This window comes from Manihot esculenta, chromosome 9 (assembly GCF_001659605.2).
Source record: "Manihot esculenta cultivar AM560-2 chromosome 9, M.esculenta_v8, whole genome shotgun sequence".
Lineage (NCBI taxonomy): Eukaryota > Viridiplantae > Streptophyta > Magnoliopsida > Malpighiales > Euphorbiaceae > Manihot > Manihot esculenta.
In genome coordinates this window covers 32,982,748-32,998,335 of record NC_035169.2, presented here as the reverse complement: position 1 = coordinate 32,998,335, position 15,588 = coordinate 32,982,748, and the positions used below count along the sequence as shown (strand labels likewise).

Genomic DNA, 15,588 nt, shown 5'->3' with positions numbered 1-15,588 from the left:
AACTCAAACTAATAAAGCTAATTAATAATTTTAATTTAAAAAATTATAATAATTTATTTAAAATATATTTTAAATAGTCATGTTTTTCACATATTAAAATTAAATGATTTAAATAGTATATGTAGAAAATAAAAATTACTATTATTTTAAAATTTTCAAAGTAATAAATAATTTGAGAAAAAAAATTCTAAAATAACAGTTGTTGTGTTACCTATAAATAATTAATAGTTTAGTTCATTAATCTGACACCTATCCAACAATTTTAGAAAAAATACTCTCTCAAGGTTTTTTCTTTCATCTACTCTATTATTATTTTTATTTTTAATTATTTCTACTAAATACTTTAGACTCAATCTCAAAAGATTTTATATTTCTATTGATTCTCCTATCCCTCCAATATTAGAAAGAATTTATTGAACCTTAATTAAGAGATATTAATAATTTGAACTATGATTGCAATTGATCAATCAGGGAAGAACGGAGTGATTGACACCTATAAACAGTTACACTCAAATAAGTAAAATAATAGAATAAGTAAATATAATAAATTACTTAAAATTTAAAATAATTGTGTAAAAATATATATCTTAATTTTTACGCTATAAAAAAATAAAGTTAGTTATTAAATATTTTTTAAATTCGTCTTATATGAACTAATGAATACAAAATTCTGCGATTAAAGATATAATGATATCTACTGAATTATATCCGATAACGATAACTTTTTATGAAATTTTATCATATTTAAAAAGTGCGAGTCTTGATATACTATTAGTTTATCAAATTATTACTGTATGATATTATTTTATAGTGACGATTTATGATTTGTTTTAAACGATTATTATATCATATTAAGTACTCGTCTTAAATTAATATAATTTTTATTCATTATTTTATTATATTTTCTAATATTATTTAGTGTTGGAGTAATTAATAAAAATATAAATGACAAGTGAAAATTATTGAGTATTTTGCTATAATTCAGATGATTTAATTGTTTTTTAATCACATATACATATATAAGGCCTATGCTCTTTTTTTATTTGGTTTTCATTATTTATAATTATAATTAATTATAGCTTTTGATATTCTACTTGTATTAATTATATCATTAAATATAAATTTCATTGTTGTGTGTAACTATTTTTTATTTAATATTTTAATATTTACAATTTATTAATTTAAAATAATATGAAATATTATTATATTATAGTTTGTGGCCTTTATACGATAATACATTGTTATTTTATTTACCACTACGTATACACACACTTCATAATTAAAATATTTTACTACCGTAACTTTAATCATTATAAAAATATGTATTTATAGGTTTAATTTAATAGTAAATTCACAGGTTTAATATAATAGTAAGTGCATTTGAATAAATCTGAGAAATCTCGAATTATACTCTCTTAATCTCTCCGATACTCATTTAAAAAAAAATTATTATAAAAATAAAAATAAAATTTTGTTTTATTGGTATTACTGTTACCTAAAATATAAAGTATTTAATACTTTTTAATTTAATAATAATAAACTAAAAATTAGTTATTTTAATAGGATCAGTGAGTAATTCAACAACTAAATTTTATTTCCATTTAAATGAAATTAGGTTGTAACTTCAAGTATGTGTAAATTAATTTTTGGAGAAGTATTATATTGATAATATTGGAAAACAATTTTGACAATTTTATTTCACAATCATAATTATATGTCAAATTATTAATCTTTTCTAACGATTATCTGAAATAAATTTTTAGTATATTTATAAAAAAAATATTTAGGGTGTGTTTACTTTAAAAAATATTTTTTATTTTCATTTTCTTTATTTTATTTTTTATGAAAAATTTGAAAATTATTTTCTCTAGAAAAATTAGAAAATCTATTTAAATTATTATTTTTTTTAAAAATATGTTTAATTTTTTTATAATATTTCTACTTTAATTTTTATATTAATTTAAAATAAAGAGAAAAATTCATATATTTTACATTAATTTAAAATAAAAAGAAAAAATTATGCATATTTAAATAAATATAATTATTAAAAATTCTATATCGTTGAGTTTTGTATTTTTTATTTTAAAAAAATTATATTTTTCAAATTTTTAAAACAATAAAAATTATAGAAAATAAGTTTTCATTTTTTTATAAAATCTAGAAAAAGAATATTTTTTATTTTTCAATTAGAATAAAAAAATTAAAATGAACACATTTTTTAATTTTCTAAAAAATATTTTTTTTTTTTTAAAAAAAAGCATATTTTTTTATAACTAAACACATCTTTAGATTTTTTTTAAAAAAATGGAAATTTCATTAATAAGTGTAAGTCACAGACGTGGCCCAAGGCCCTACAAATATATTTTCTCTCTATCAGATTACATTCCAAAAAATTATAGGCTATCAAAACTCTAAATGCATAACAAAATTGCAGACTATAATAATATATAAATTGATTATTATAATTTTATTTTATTTTTAAAATATTTTTTTAATATTTAATAAAATTTAATATATTTAAAATAAATATAATTAAAAAATTATATTTTTTAATATATATAAAAAAATATAATAAATAAAAATTATAGGAGAAAGGAAGTAATATTTTTATCATAGTAAGAAATGGGCTAAGTAGTTAACTGTGTCTTTCGCAAAATCCAATTGTATTTTGTAATCAAATTGAACAGACAACTAGATTTTGTGGATTAGGTCGGTTGGCCTCACCTTGCACGAACCTCTTATGTCTGTGCAATATAAAGGGTCTCAATTATATTGGTTTTCTCCAAAAAAAAAATCAATATAGCATTTAAAACTTTTAGTTTATGCAATAAGTGACTTTTATTTTATTTTTTATTATTTATGTAACGTTGACAAATTTATTTATAGAAAAGCGTTCAATTGGTAAAATAAATTAAATCAAAACCGCATATTAGTACGAAATTAATAAATAATTTGGATTAACTATTTAATGTTAAGTGAAAAAGTATCTAAAAGTTATTTGGATCAGTTTGAGTCGAACTGTTTCAATTCAATTAGTATAAGAGTTATCTGTGTCAGAAAAAGCCAATAAATTTATGAAAAAAGTGGAGCTAGTAATTATATTAACCATTTTAGGTCAAATAAATAATAAATTAAAAAATTATTTGGATCGAACCATTTCACTTTATTTATTTTTTCTTTTGATACTTTACTTCAAATAAAAGATGTACAAAAAAACAATGAATGAGTTAAAGCAACTCTAACCATTGTTCAAGAAAAAATTTATTTAAATTAGATTTATATAGATTCGTAACGTAAATATATAAAGTCATTTCAGTTATATAATATCTTGGAAGTTTTTTTCTTTTTTTTTTGCAAATGAATTTAACCTATTTTATGCTATCAGGATTCTAGTAATGTAACAATAGATTGAGTGGCACTTGATCAAGAAAATAATATCCCAATTTCAGCCATGTACAAATATTCCAAAACCAGCAACTCAATCCAGCACTCACAAGGTTCCCAAGTACAAAACTATATATTGAACACCATTATTGAAATAACAAGAGTCACTAAGAAATTCAATAATCCTTCATGAGACATGCAGGACCCTGATTTTTTTGGACCAACAGGTTCGGGTGCAGCCACAGGAATCTGAATGGGGTCGCCCACTGGAGGGGCTATCGGTGCTCGTGATGATGGTGTTTGTGGTGTGGTCACAACCGCCGGAGTTCTACTGGTGTTAGAGCAACTTTCAGGTGGTATCTTGTTGATCGGAGACAACACCCCATCAATGCCATGGCAGCGGATGGAGGAGCCTGCAGTGCATATGTTTGGGCTAATGATTTTAACGTTGTTGAGAAAGAAACTCCTCCGGCCTCCGTTGTTAATGTTAAGGATGTATTCAGGTTCAGAACTTGGAATCGTGGAACCTGATGGGATATGTCGAAGGTGATCAAACAGCAAAGGTGATGGAATTGAATGGCGAAGCAGAAACTCAGAAACAGAATCTCGCAGGATGTTGGTTTTTGACAGGATTCTGTCGTTGGGCATCAAGAAAGTGACATTCCCAAGAATTTTATTATCAAGAGGAGACATTTTGATGAGGGTGATAAAAGTGAAGTAATTTGCTTTTGCCATTTCCTCAATAGCAACATCAAGATCATGGGTTTTTGGAGCGGTGTCTGTAGCTGCTGCTGCTGAGATAAGAGCCAGGAAGAGAAGCAGCAGCACGGCCATGTGGGTTGCTTTCTGGAACCCTGATGAAGACATCTCTGTCCTTTTTCGGATGATTTGATGTTTGCTTTATGAAGAGAATGCATGTTAGTTTCAGGATTGTAATAAGGGAGGTTAGCTTGGACATGCATCTCAGCTGCTTCAACAACTAATTAAGTTGTTCATGTTTCCTGCATGTTTTCAGGTTTTTCTGGGGAAATATTTACATGTGAACATTCCAGATTTTCCGCGTCAACAACTTCTTCTCTGTTTCAGGGTTTTTCTATTTGTTTATTCATTCCAATTTTCTCCATTTTGGTTGCCTGAGATGTTGCTGAATTTTTTGAATCTCTGAACTGGTTTTGTTTGGAGAATTGCTGTCAGAGACTAAACAGAAAGAAAGTTTTTTTCTTGGGTAAGATTCATTTCCCCCTTTGTTTTTTAGATGTTTAAGTTTCAACCAGCTCAATTTGAGATGATATTACCATTGAAAATCTTTATTAGTTTTATTTTTATCAAATACTCAAATCATCTCTTTTTCAAATTCAATCGTTATTTTTTAATTTATAAATTTTGAAATAAACCAATAATCTTTGATAGTTTTAATAATAATAACAATACTGCTTTTGTTTAAAACCATAATAAGACCTCAAATGTAAATCTTTCATGGCAGTATATGGAATAAAACGACATTATGAAATTCTGATAATATTACTTCACATCCATAGGGAGATAAATTTGAAAAAAAATAAATGATTTTATTTCAGTTTAAAATTTAGATAATTACAGTTCAATTTTTAAAATTTAATAGAGTTTACAATTTAATTTTTAACTTTTTTTAATAATAAACAATTTAATTTTTTATTTTTTATTTTATTAAAAAAATAGTTATTCTACTAAATTTACTATTAATCGACGTAAGAAGAAGCAACAAACTTTTTTAAATTGATGTTGTTCACCTTTCTACATTACAAAAGAACACAATAAGCATATTCCTAGTCATCCATCCAGCAACTGGTACTATAATGTCTGCTAACTTTCACTACAACTTGCAACCCAAGTAATCACCAGTTGAAACGAAGACAACAAACTGAACATGCCTAGTTTTCTGTCCAACATTAAAATTTTTAAGGTGAAAAAAAAAATGTAATGAAGGAATGTCATTGAACAAATGCAACTCCAGAGAAATGAATGGCCTGTCAAGGGAACTGGAATGAGCCTCCGATTTGGTCAGTATTAGAGGGGGGATTAATAGCCACCCAGAGGAGTGATATGGTGATTGCGATAAGTCCCGACCACACAAAAACAATGGTCGGTGTTCTTCCTCGTCGCCCCATCAGCCCTTTAGCGAAAGGGTAGAGATGAGCCAATACCCAGAAACTGAAGAAAACACCACCTATTAGACGGCTCCACTGCGGTATGACACTATATATTGTGCGGCTAAATCCAACAGCTATTGCAATTATGTTGAGCATCATGATCACGATTGGTGGTATCATCAAGGATGACCATTTGACAATGTAAAGGTCCGCAAATTCATCATCAACATCATCACCAGCTGATTTCGAGGTCAAGGTGAAAGAGATTTCGATTCCTGCAATAACTTTCAACAACCCCTGAAGCACAGCAGCCAGGTGGGCGCTAGTCCCTCCGATTAACCAGAACTGTTCATTTCTCCACCACTCCTCTAGTGCAATACCAGACCATTTGACCTCAAGCAAAGCAAGTAAACATAGAGTGAGAGAGATCACGAGCAGGTAGACGAGGAAAGTAACATTAAGGGTCTGGACGATGAACTGGCCGGAGAAGAGAGACAATGCAGGTAGGAAGCAGTAGACAATCAGGAAGATTGAAGTAAATGGGTAGATTCCAACATTGAGATATGCTATCCTCTGCAGAAGTTTCATTCTTGGGCTGGCTAGAAGGGCATTGTTGCGAGAGAAGAAAATCTCAACAGAACCAGTAGCCCACCTGAGGACTTGATGAAGCCTATCTGTGAGATTGATTGGTGCAGTGCCACGGAAGGCATCACGCTTGGTGACACAATAGACTGATTTCCATCCCCTGTTGTGCATCCTATAACCAGTGACAACATCTTCAGTAACAGACCCATAAATCCACCCAACTCGCTGTCCCCACTCTGTCTTATCTTCATACCAGCAAGAGATGACACTAACTGCCTCTGCAACAGTTGATGCATCAAGAAGTTCACGAGGAATGGTAAGAGCACCAGGTGGGCGTCCATTCTTTACAGCTGGGTGATCAGCAAGGGGGCGACCTTGAAATTCTGACACTGGGATTGAATCAATGAGGAAACTTGAGTTGCCAAACATCTTAGGAAACTGCGAGAGGTTCATCTCTTCATCATCATCATCAGAATCACCCATTCTTAAGGCCCTGTTCTCTACTGGGGTGTTCCCAACAGAGGAATGCTTCTTGCGACGGGCAAAGCAACAGCTGAAGCAACCTGGGTGATATTCTTTTGCTCGAGGAGGATCAAAGCCATACAGAGCAGTTCTTCTAAAAAGACATCCAGTACCAACATAGACTGGACCCATGAGACCATCAAGAGCGCGCATATTGATATCAAAGAAAACAGTGTTGTTATTAGCATATCGATCAGAAGGGTCAATACCCTCAAACCTCTGAGGAAACTGAACATAACAAATGCGATCACCTCCCTGATCCATCATGAAGCACATGCCTTCTCTCATTGCTTGAGAGTTGTAAATGTAATGGTCACAATCAAGGTTGAGAATGAAGGGGCCATTAGACATAATGGCTGAGGCTCTAACAAGCGCATTCATGGCCCCTGCCTTCTTGTTGTGGTCATATCCAGGACGTTTCTCACGAGAAACATAAACAAGTAATGGGAGACGAATATCAACATCCGTAAAATCAAGGATCTTTGTATCATCAGCATTTCCATGCAGTGGTTCATCACTAGGAGGTTTCAACATCACCTGCATCACACAAAATTGATGATTTCAGCTCATGCCATCTTTAAAAGATAAATTTGAATAACTAGCAGAATGCTCAACAATAAAAATGATACCTGTATTATACCAGCATGGTCACCCTTAGAATGCTCCAGTGCAGGATGCATCCAAGTCCCTGGCCAGTGGGTACCATCAGCCATCCATGTAGCTTTTGGAATCTTTACACTCTCCACAGGTTCATCATCTCTATTCTGTCTTTGATGTTTCATTGCCTTGATTTCTTCACGAGCATGATAAGCATCAGATCGGCGGCGAATGGAATCAGGCAAACCATTGATTCGGACCTTGAACTCATCATATTCACGCTTCACTCTTCTGCGATCCTTGACAAAATCTGGGCGCACTTTGTTCTTATAAGGATCCCTCTTCAAATTGAAGTAAGTTTCCGGATTCCTGGGCTCAATGTCATGTTTACGGCAGAAGGGAACCCAAATATTAGAAAAACTTGCTGCTTCCGCCATAGCCTCAAATGTCAGAAGCGCACCTCCGTCATCAGAAACATAACAAGAAAGTTTTTCCACAGGGTAATCAGCAGCTAGGATTGACAAAATAGTATTTGCAGTGACAAGAGGCGGTTCTTTCTCTGGATCTGCAGTAGATACGAAGATATCTATACCTGGGAGATCAGATTTACCAGTGGGGTTACTTGGGCTAGGTGTTTCAAATTTCTCCTTCAAGACATTAAGATCTGTGGCCCGATTGATTGGACATAGCTTGGGAAGTTGGTCAAGAAGCCAAGAAAATGCAAACCATATCTCACAAACAACAGACATCCCCCACAGCCAGATTGCATCCTCATTTGGATGTCTAACTCTCCATGTCAAAAACAACGCCAGGACCACAATCCTAATACAAATGAGCAGCCTGAAAACATAGATACAACACAAGGCACAACATATCATCAGCATAAAATGGAGTTAAAAAAAATGGTGCTGCTCTAAACCATACTATTATTGTATAAGACAAAGTATATAACATGAACAAGGGGTGTTGTTTATCTTTGAAGACAGACCTCACACAAATTGATTTCATAGGATTAAACAAAAACATACTAGTATTTATGATCATCATTTGATAAACTGTTCACTCATGAAAGAATAATTGAGAAATATAAGAATCACCAGTGCAAAACCATGTCAATGTGACAGTGAGTGACTGTTACTTCTCACACCACACAATGTTAATAAACCAAAAGGCCGAAATTTCTAATTAAGAGTGAATGTTTTCATAATGTTATAAATATAAATATGATGTAGGAAGGAGACTCTACCTATATGGACTGATAACAGCAGCTGGTATCTTTACTTTCCGGGTAAGTGGCCTCCATGATTTATTCATCAACTCTTTGGATTCAGCAATTTCTTCATCTTTCCCATTGCCAAAACCCCCATCATCTGGCCATATAGCATTCCCATATCCGTAAGTCCCCCTAGTTTCAAACAGCCACCTATTATGGTCAAAATCCCCAGTCTGGCTCCTCATAAGGACCGACTTTGTTGACTTCATCAATGACAACCTCCTCTCCATTTTGGACACTGTTCCAGATTGAGGGAATGGAAGTGCCCTCCCATTTTCTACAGCTACTTCATCCAATTCAGTGTTCTTATATGGCTCCTTACAACCTGGGCAAATTCCACCACCTGTTTTCACTGCATCTATGTAGCAATCTCGGCATATTTTAAAATCACACTCACAAGGGAGGATATCCACACCACGTTCATCACTCATGACCTTGCCATCACAGCCTGGTATTGAACAAGAGGACCCCTTGGCACCAGCCATCTGGGGATGGCTTGTCTCAGAATCAATCACTTTGTCCATTAGATGAGCCCGTGTGACACTATTAAACCCTCCAGTAAAAAGTGAATTCGACACATATTGCTCTTCAACCTTTTGTGAGATAGATGGATCCATGGGTTGGTTATCGGGGGTTGGTGGTATATGCACTGTATAGTTCATGAAATCACTACTCCCAAGTTCACTATCAAGATCATCCCTGGAGTAGCTGACATAGCGACCAGAAGAAGTTCTTCTTCCAAATGTCACAGTTGGAGGCAGTGGAGGCCTCTGCGAGTCGGTAGCATCTGAGCTCACTGATAAATTTGATCGACTAAGTTTAAATGATTTTGAGGCCATATTTTATGATGGACAGAGAAGTATCTTCAGAACCTGAAATTTTAGGATTGCACAAAATTTTAACATCAGCATGTATTGCATATATGTAGGATCAAATCATAAAACATAAAAAATAAAAACCAGATTGCCTAAATTCCATTAAGATTCGATATAGAACTGTCTCACATGTTAATAACAGACCACTGCAATTCAGAAACCATAATTTCCATGTCTAAATCTTACAACATATCAAAAAAATGTTGCCAAAACATCTTCCCAAAGGTTTCAAAATCTCTACGCGGTAATAGACCAGCTCACAGAGTAGCAACAGATGATCTACAAACTCTGTTTGGCTGCTAATAAAAAAAAATTATAAGGTAGGGCCACACAAATTTTAGTCGAAAAAACTTAAATCAAACTAGCGGCAGAGAACAGCAGAAGCATTCAAGATCCAAAATCTTTTCTTACATTTATCGGCAATCAAACAAAATCATCATTGCAAAAACCCCACAATTTAGCCGAAAATCAGCAGAAAAACAACACATTTAACAAAACATGAAAGCAACCAAACTCACAATCGAAAGATCACCATGACCGAAACAAACATAAGAGCACAACAACATCGTAGTAGTTGCTCTGAGACACCCAAGATCCCAAATCACAAGTTATTTGCTGTAATCTAAAATAGAAAACGCCTTTAACGGCAGAACATGTATACCTTTAAGCAAGAAAAGATGGATCCATATTTTCAAACCAAGAAACAGCAGATCGAGAACATAGTGCTAAGATATGAAAAAAAAGCTTACCTTCTGTTTATAAATAAGAAAGGTTCTTTAAGGACAAAGAGATCCCTTAGTTTGATTCAATCAAAGCTAGGAAAGAGACTGAACGGCAAAACTTGAACAAATCATTAAAAACGAAAAAAAAAATGAAGGCTTCAACGTCACCAACTGTCGACAATTTCTCACATTTAGAAGATTTCTTAGTAGAAAGACTGAGTCGTGAGAGCAAAACTACAAGCCACTAACATGGCATTATCAGGACTAAAATAAGTTATTTAATACGAAAAGCTTTGCTGGGCAAGTACTGTAATTTTAAAATTAAAAAAAAAAAAAGAGAAGGTTCTTGGCTTTGAGGCCAAAGAAGAACATGAAAAAAGAATAAAAAGGAAGCGGGTTTTTGTGGGTCGCCGGCCAGAAGCACAAGACCGACCGGCTGTAGCTTTTGATGTTTGTTGGGTTAGAGAGGAATGGGTGTGAAAAAGATGGGAGAGAGAGAGAAGAAGAAGAATAAAGTTAAAGGGTAGTCTTGGGATTTTGGCAGAGATAAGGAGAGTTGATGAGGAGGGTAGTAATGGTAATTTGAAGAGTAACCTTTCGCCAGATATGGAAAGAGTGTGGGTGAGGTGAATAACAGTGGATGAACGGATAAAGGAAGAAGAAGAAGAGGACGACGGTGGGAATATTATTTTATTTTTATAAAAGGTATAATAAACACAATTTTTTTTTATTAATTTCGATTATAATCATTTTAAAATAAATTTTATGAAATATTAAGAAATATTAATAATTAATAATAAATTATTTTAAAAATAAAATTAAATATAATTATAATAATAAAAAAATATAAAACAAATGACTTATTACTAAACAAATCAAGTGTAATCATCACATAACATGCAAGTAAACACGGCGTTTCAAATAATTAATTATTTAATACTACTAAATTACTTTCTTCAACCATGAAAAAGGCAAACTACTGACTTTAGTTGGCAGATTTTTTTTTCTTTATGCATAAAAGAATTTAATTTTATAAAATAATTTAATAAAAAATTAAACGTATAGATATTCGAATCTAAATTTCTCTAATTCACATACTGTTATTTACTGAATGAAATTAGGAATGGCTGAATTAAATTTTTTTTTTGAAAAAAAAAATAAATTTTTTTTTTGAAAAAAAATGACAAATATTTGTACCTATAGTACAACTTAGGTTCCAAGTTTAGCAAATTTTAAATTTTTTAAAATATCAAGATATAGAATTTACATTATCAGGTAATAATTTAATTATATGTATTTTCTAATAATTCATTATTAATAAATGTTTAACGTTTTTCTTAATTTTTTTAAGGATGTCGTGTAATGAAATGGTAAGGAACTCGTAAATGTGAACAAAAAAAACTCTCGCATCCACGAAGCGTGGCTGCCCAGCTATAGTGGCCGAGCAGTGTTTCCGTGTTGACGTGGCAATTGCAAAGTTGTTAATTTGCTGTACTCGTTTTGACGTGGCCATCCGAAATGGTAAACCTCTTTCCTCCTACTAGGAAAATTAATTTAATAAAAAAATTGCCAAAAGCGGACATCTCTATACTACCCCTGTGGATATCGCTTAATTACGGAATTGTCACTTCATTTGAAATTGCGGAAAGGGCGGAATGATTATCGAGCGCCTGTCTGTCTCCTTACGTGACGTGGCGCTTCGTCTCTCTGGATATTCCCTGGATAATTTTTTGGAAAGCTGAACGCACACTGAATGAGGCGCGTTAATATCACGAACCAATCGTCTTTGATATATATGGTTCCAACTTTGAACTTACAAGGGACATGCAACTTCAAAGTTAGAGCGTGTTTTACTCTTCACGGAGAACGCGGGTCCAGATCATATCCTAAATTGATTTATTTTATTTAATGGTGAATTATCTGAGATTCCTAAATTCTAAGATTTTATTTTACTCTAAATTTTAATAATTAATTAGGAGGTCATTCCTTTTAAGATATTATTATTACTACTATTATATATCTTCTCTTTACATAAAATTATTTTTCATTTTTTGTTTTTTAAATATAAATAATTTTTTATATATAGATGTTAATAAATTCATCAACATTTAGAAAATAGTTTTCTATTTTTAAAAAATAAATATTAGATTTCTCAAAATGATTTAATTTTTTTATTAATTAGTTTTTTAATATTTTAAACATCAAAAAATATTTAATGGCATAAATGAAGCATTAGTTCACTTATGAAAAGCATACATTTAACCATAAGAAAAATAATGTACACAAAATTATTTTTCTTTGGCTTATGTTTTTAATATTTTTTTGTAAAATTGAAATGTTTGCGAGAAAAAAAATTAAAATGGAGCATAAAAATTAAATATAATTAATATTTTAAATAAAAAGGGTAAATTTTTTCTTTCTTGAAAATTTCAAAATTATATGGAAAACCAAATATTTCGCACTTCTTTTATATTTCTTCTATAAAGAATAGTAATTAGACAATTTTCCAATCTGCAGAGAATGACTTTAGTTTAGACTTTGAATTTTTAAACATCAGCGAGGAGAAGGAGCCCACAAAAAGAAGGCGGATTCAATGGTGAGATTATTAAAGCAAAAACAAATTTCGATTTCACCGATGTTGTTTCATAGTTGATAGCCTTTTAAAGTTTTCTTTCCTTGCTATATAATACATATCAGCATCCAATTGGAGTGTATGATTTTCATTTGTGGTTGCTTCTAATAATTTGGCTACATTCAATTATGATTTTCTAATTGATTATTATTGACAAAAAAAATATTATTTATTAATTATAATTTAGTAAAATTAACTATTCAGTCTCTTTATTTTTTAAAATATATTATTTAATTATGAAATTACTCATATAAACATGGATTAAATAGTTATTATTATTTTTAAATTACAGTGGTTAAATAGTTATATTTTTAAATTATCAAAATAAAATTGGTGTGAATTTGAAATTACAAAGATTATTTAGTTGTATTTTAAAATTAAAATAGACAAAGATGATATTTTAGTTATTTTATATATTATTAATGGTTTAAATAAATAAAATGATTAAATAATTAATATTTTAAAAAGATAATAATTAAATCATTAATAATTTAAAAAAAATAATGACTCTTTAGCATATTTGTGAAAATAAAGAGAATAAGTAATTAATTTTATTAAACCACGTCAATTAAATAATTAATTTTCATTTACTTTTTATTCCTTTATTAATTTATTTCTCTTTATTTTAAACCATGATCTGTATTTATAGTAATTGTTATTGAAGTATTATATTAATATTCTTACAAAAATTTTATTTATTTTTATTGATAAAATATCATAGAGTCCCCAAATTTTATTATTATTAACATTTGGATCTCTAAATTTTAAAAATTAAATTATTTAAACCCTTAATTTTATTCCCATCACATACTTAGATTCTACCATTCTTTTTCCTTTTATAATTAAAAATAAGTTTTTATTCCATTTTCAGATATTTTACTTATTAGTTTCACCTATTAATTTTATAATTATTTATAATAGTATTCCTTAAATTTATCTTTTTATCTTTGTTTATCTCTTTTCTCTGAATAAGAGAGTTAATTAATAAAATTATAAATAATTATAAAATTAAGAAATATTGAAATTGTAGATTATTATATAATATTTAGAGCTTAGTAGTATTTTAAAATGCCAATGAAATACTAGTGTGATAAAAAACATGGTTAAATAATTTAATTTTTAAAATATAAAAAATTGAGTGTTGATAATGGTATAATTTAAAAAATAAATTATAAATTGCTCTATTTTTATTTATACCGATTAAAATATTACATCTAAAAATACATTAATATCTATTGGTTCAAAAATATTATGAGTTTTATATTTATATAGTTGTAATAATTTCTAAATTAATTTTAATTAAATTTAATTAACTCATTCACATAGTATATTATGTGTTAATATTTTTATTAAATAACTTTGATTAATTTAAATTAAATTTTAATTAAAACTTTAATCTTTTAATTTTTTTCTATTTTTAATTAAAATTATTATTTAAGTAAGAGAGATTAAATATTTTAATTATATAATTTGAAAAATTTCATATATTTAAGGGTTTAATATCTTAATTAAAATTTAATTTCAATTAATTAAATTGAAAAATATTGACATATAACATGCAATATAAATTTACTTAAATTTGATCAAATTAATTTATAAAATTGCTATAATTATAATAAATTTAAATGTTAGATTTTTTTATTTAAAATTAAAAATTTTAATTATAAATATATAAAAAAAACAAAATTATGGTTTTTTTCCAATAAACTTAAAATTAAAAGCTTATAAAAATTAAAAAAAGCTAACAAATTAATTACTTGCTGTAGCATCTCAGCGATTATCCACCAGGACCTAAATAAACAAATTAAGGTAGGCAATTTCGAACCATAAAGCAATAAAAGTGATAAATTAATTTTTTATATAAATTATTAATTAAAATAAATTAAATTAATCGAATTCAAATTTTATTCTAATAGTAATAATGGGATTGGAGTTTCAATAATTAATATTAATTTTTAATTAAATTTAAATAAAATAAATCGGGTTGAATTAATTTTTATGAATACCATATGCGATTAGAATTAAACTTTATTTTTTTTGAGTTTTTTTTTTCTTTTCTTTTTATTTATTTATTTATTTTCTTAAAAAAAAAAGTTATTAGAATTGCCGCTATATCAAGTAAAGATCCTAATTTTAGGATTTTATGGGCAGGAGATAGGAGGTGAGAATGGAGAAACTTGAATATGTCCTATCAGATTAACTTCAATGTCTTGATTAGTGAATTATATTAAATTAGGCAATTTTGAATCACAAAGCTATTAAAATGGTAAATTAATTTTTTTAAGAAAATAAATTAATTATTAATGTTTGAGATATTATTATATATTCTCTTTATGATTCGGTAATGAATACTTTCCTTAACCATTATGAAAGAAAATTTCCTAATTAAAACTAAAGATAATTTTCCAAAATAGAATATTCTTGTAAGGGTATAAAAGGAGGTTTGAAGCATATACAACATTATTTACTTATTAGAATTAACCTTCCTTTGAGTTTGAGTTTGTTCTTATTCCTTTTCTTTTTTAAAAAAAAAATACTTATTACAATTACAGCTATGTCGAGTAAAGATCAGAAGATAGTTCCAAGTCCACCAAGAAAGATTCAAAGAAGCCTCAAGGGAGCCAACAACAAGGGTCTTCATCTAAGAATGGGAAAAGTTTTAATGTGAATTCATTTTTTTTTAATTTTAAAATTTATTAATTAATTTCTCTATTATTTTTAATAGTTAAATATTATAAAAAAAATTTAAAATGTCGTAAGACTATATTGTTACTAATAATACTTTATTTATATTATTATTATTATTTAAAATAAAAAAAATTATAAAAATTTAATTTAATTCAATTATTTTATATCAATTTTTTATTTG

General features: G+C 29.0%; 2 protein-coding genes across 4 annotated transcripts; both read right to left on the bottom strand.

The window, feature by feature from the left end:
- Nucleotides 1–3,463: 3,463 nt before the first annotated feature.
- LOC110623315 (FAS1 domain-containing protein SELMODRAFT_448915) lies at nucleotides 3,464–4,970 on the bottom strand. The gene has a single exon (XM_021768231.2). It carries the CDS (start codon nucleotides 4,249–4,251, stop codon nucleotides 3,514–3,516), a length of 738 nt encoding a protein of 245 aa, XP_021623923.1. The 5' UTR covers nucleotides 4,252–4,970; the 3' UTR covers nucleotides 3,464–3,513.
- Nucleotides 4,971–5,112: 142 nt separating this feature from the next.
- LOC110622621 (cellulose synthase-like protein D3) lies at nucleotides 5,113–10,726 on the bottom strand. Of its 3 annotated transcripts, none has more exons than XM_021767197.2 (4): nucleotides 10,027–10,726; nucleotides 8,464–9,362; nucleotides 7,250–8,057; nucleotides 5,113–7,157 (listed from the first exon to the last, which is right to left on the bottom strand). In XM_021767197.2, the coding sequence occupies exons 2-4, from the start codon at nucleotides 9,327–9,329 to the stop codon at nucleotides 5,394–5,396; spliced, it is 3,438 nt and encodes a 1,145-aa protein (XP_021622889.1). In that variant the 5' UTR covers nucleotides 9,330–9,362; nucleotides 10,027–10,726; the 3' UTR covers nucleotides 5,113–5,393. The 3 variants fall into 3 exon arrangements, with proteins under 3 accessions (XP_021622889.1, XP_021622888.1, XP_043815823.1); XM_021767196.2 differs by having other exon boundaries at nucleotides 10,115–10,726; XM_043959888.1 differs by having other exon boundaries at nucleotides 8,464–10,726.
- Between the last annotated feature and the right edge of the window lie 4,862 nt (nucleotides 10,727–15,588).

Excerpts from the sequence above, each read along its gene's own strand:
- LOC110623315 (XM_021768231.2), bottom strand. The coding sequence starts at position 4,251 with ATGTCTTCATCAGGGTTCCAGAAAGCAACCCACATGGCCGTGCTGCTG.
- LOC110622621 (XM_043959888.1), bottom strand. The coding sequence starts at position 9,329 with ATGGCCTCAAAATCATTTAAACTTAGTCGATCAAATTTATCAGTGAGC. Across the intron at positions 8,058-8,463 it reads GCTGTTATCAGTCCATATAG|GCTGCTCATTTGTATTAGGA; the intron begins GTAGAGTCTCCT and ends CTATGTTTTCAG. Across the intron at positions 7,158-7,249 it reads ACCATGCTGGTATAATACAG|GTGATGTTGAAACCTCCTAG; the intron begins GTATCATTTTTA and ends TGTGTGATGCAG.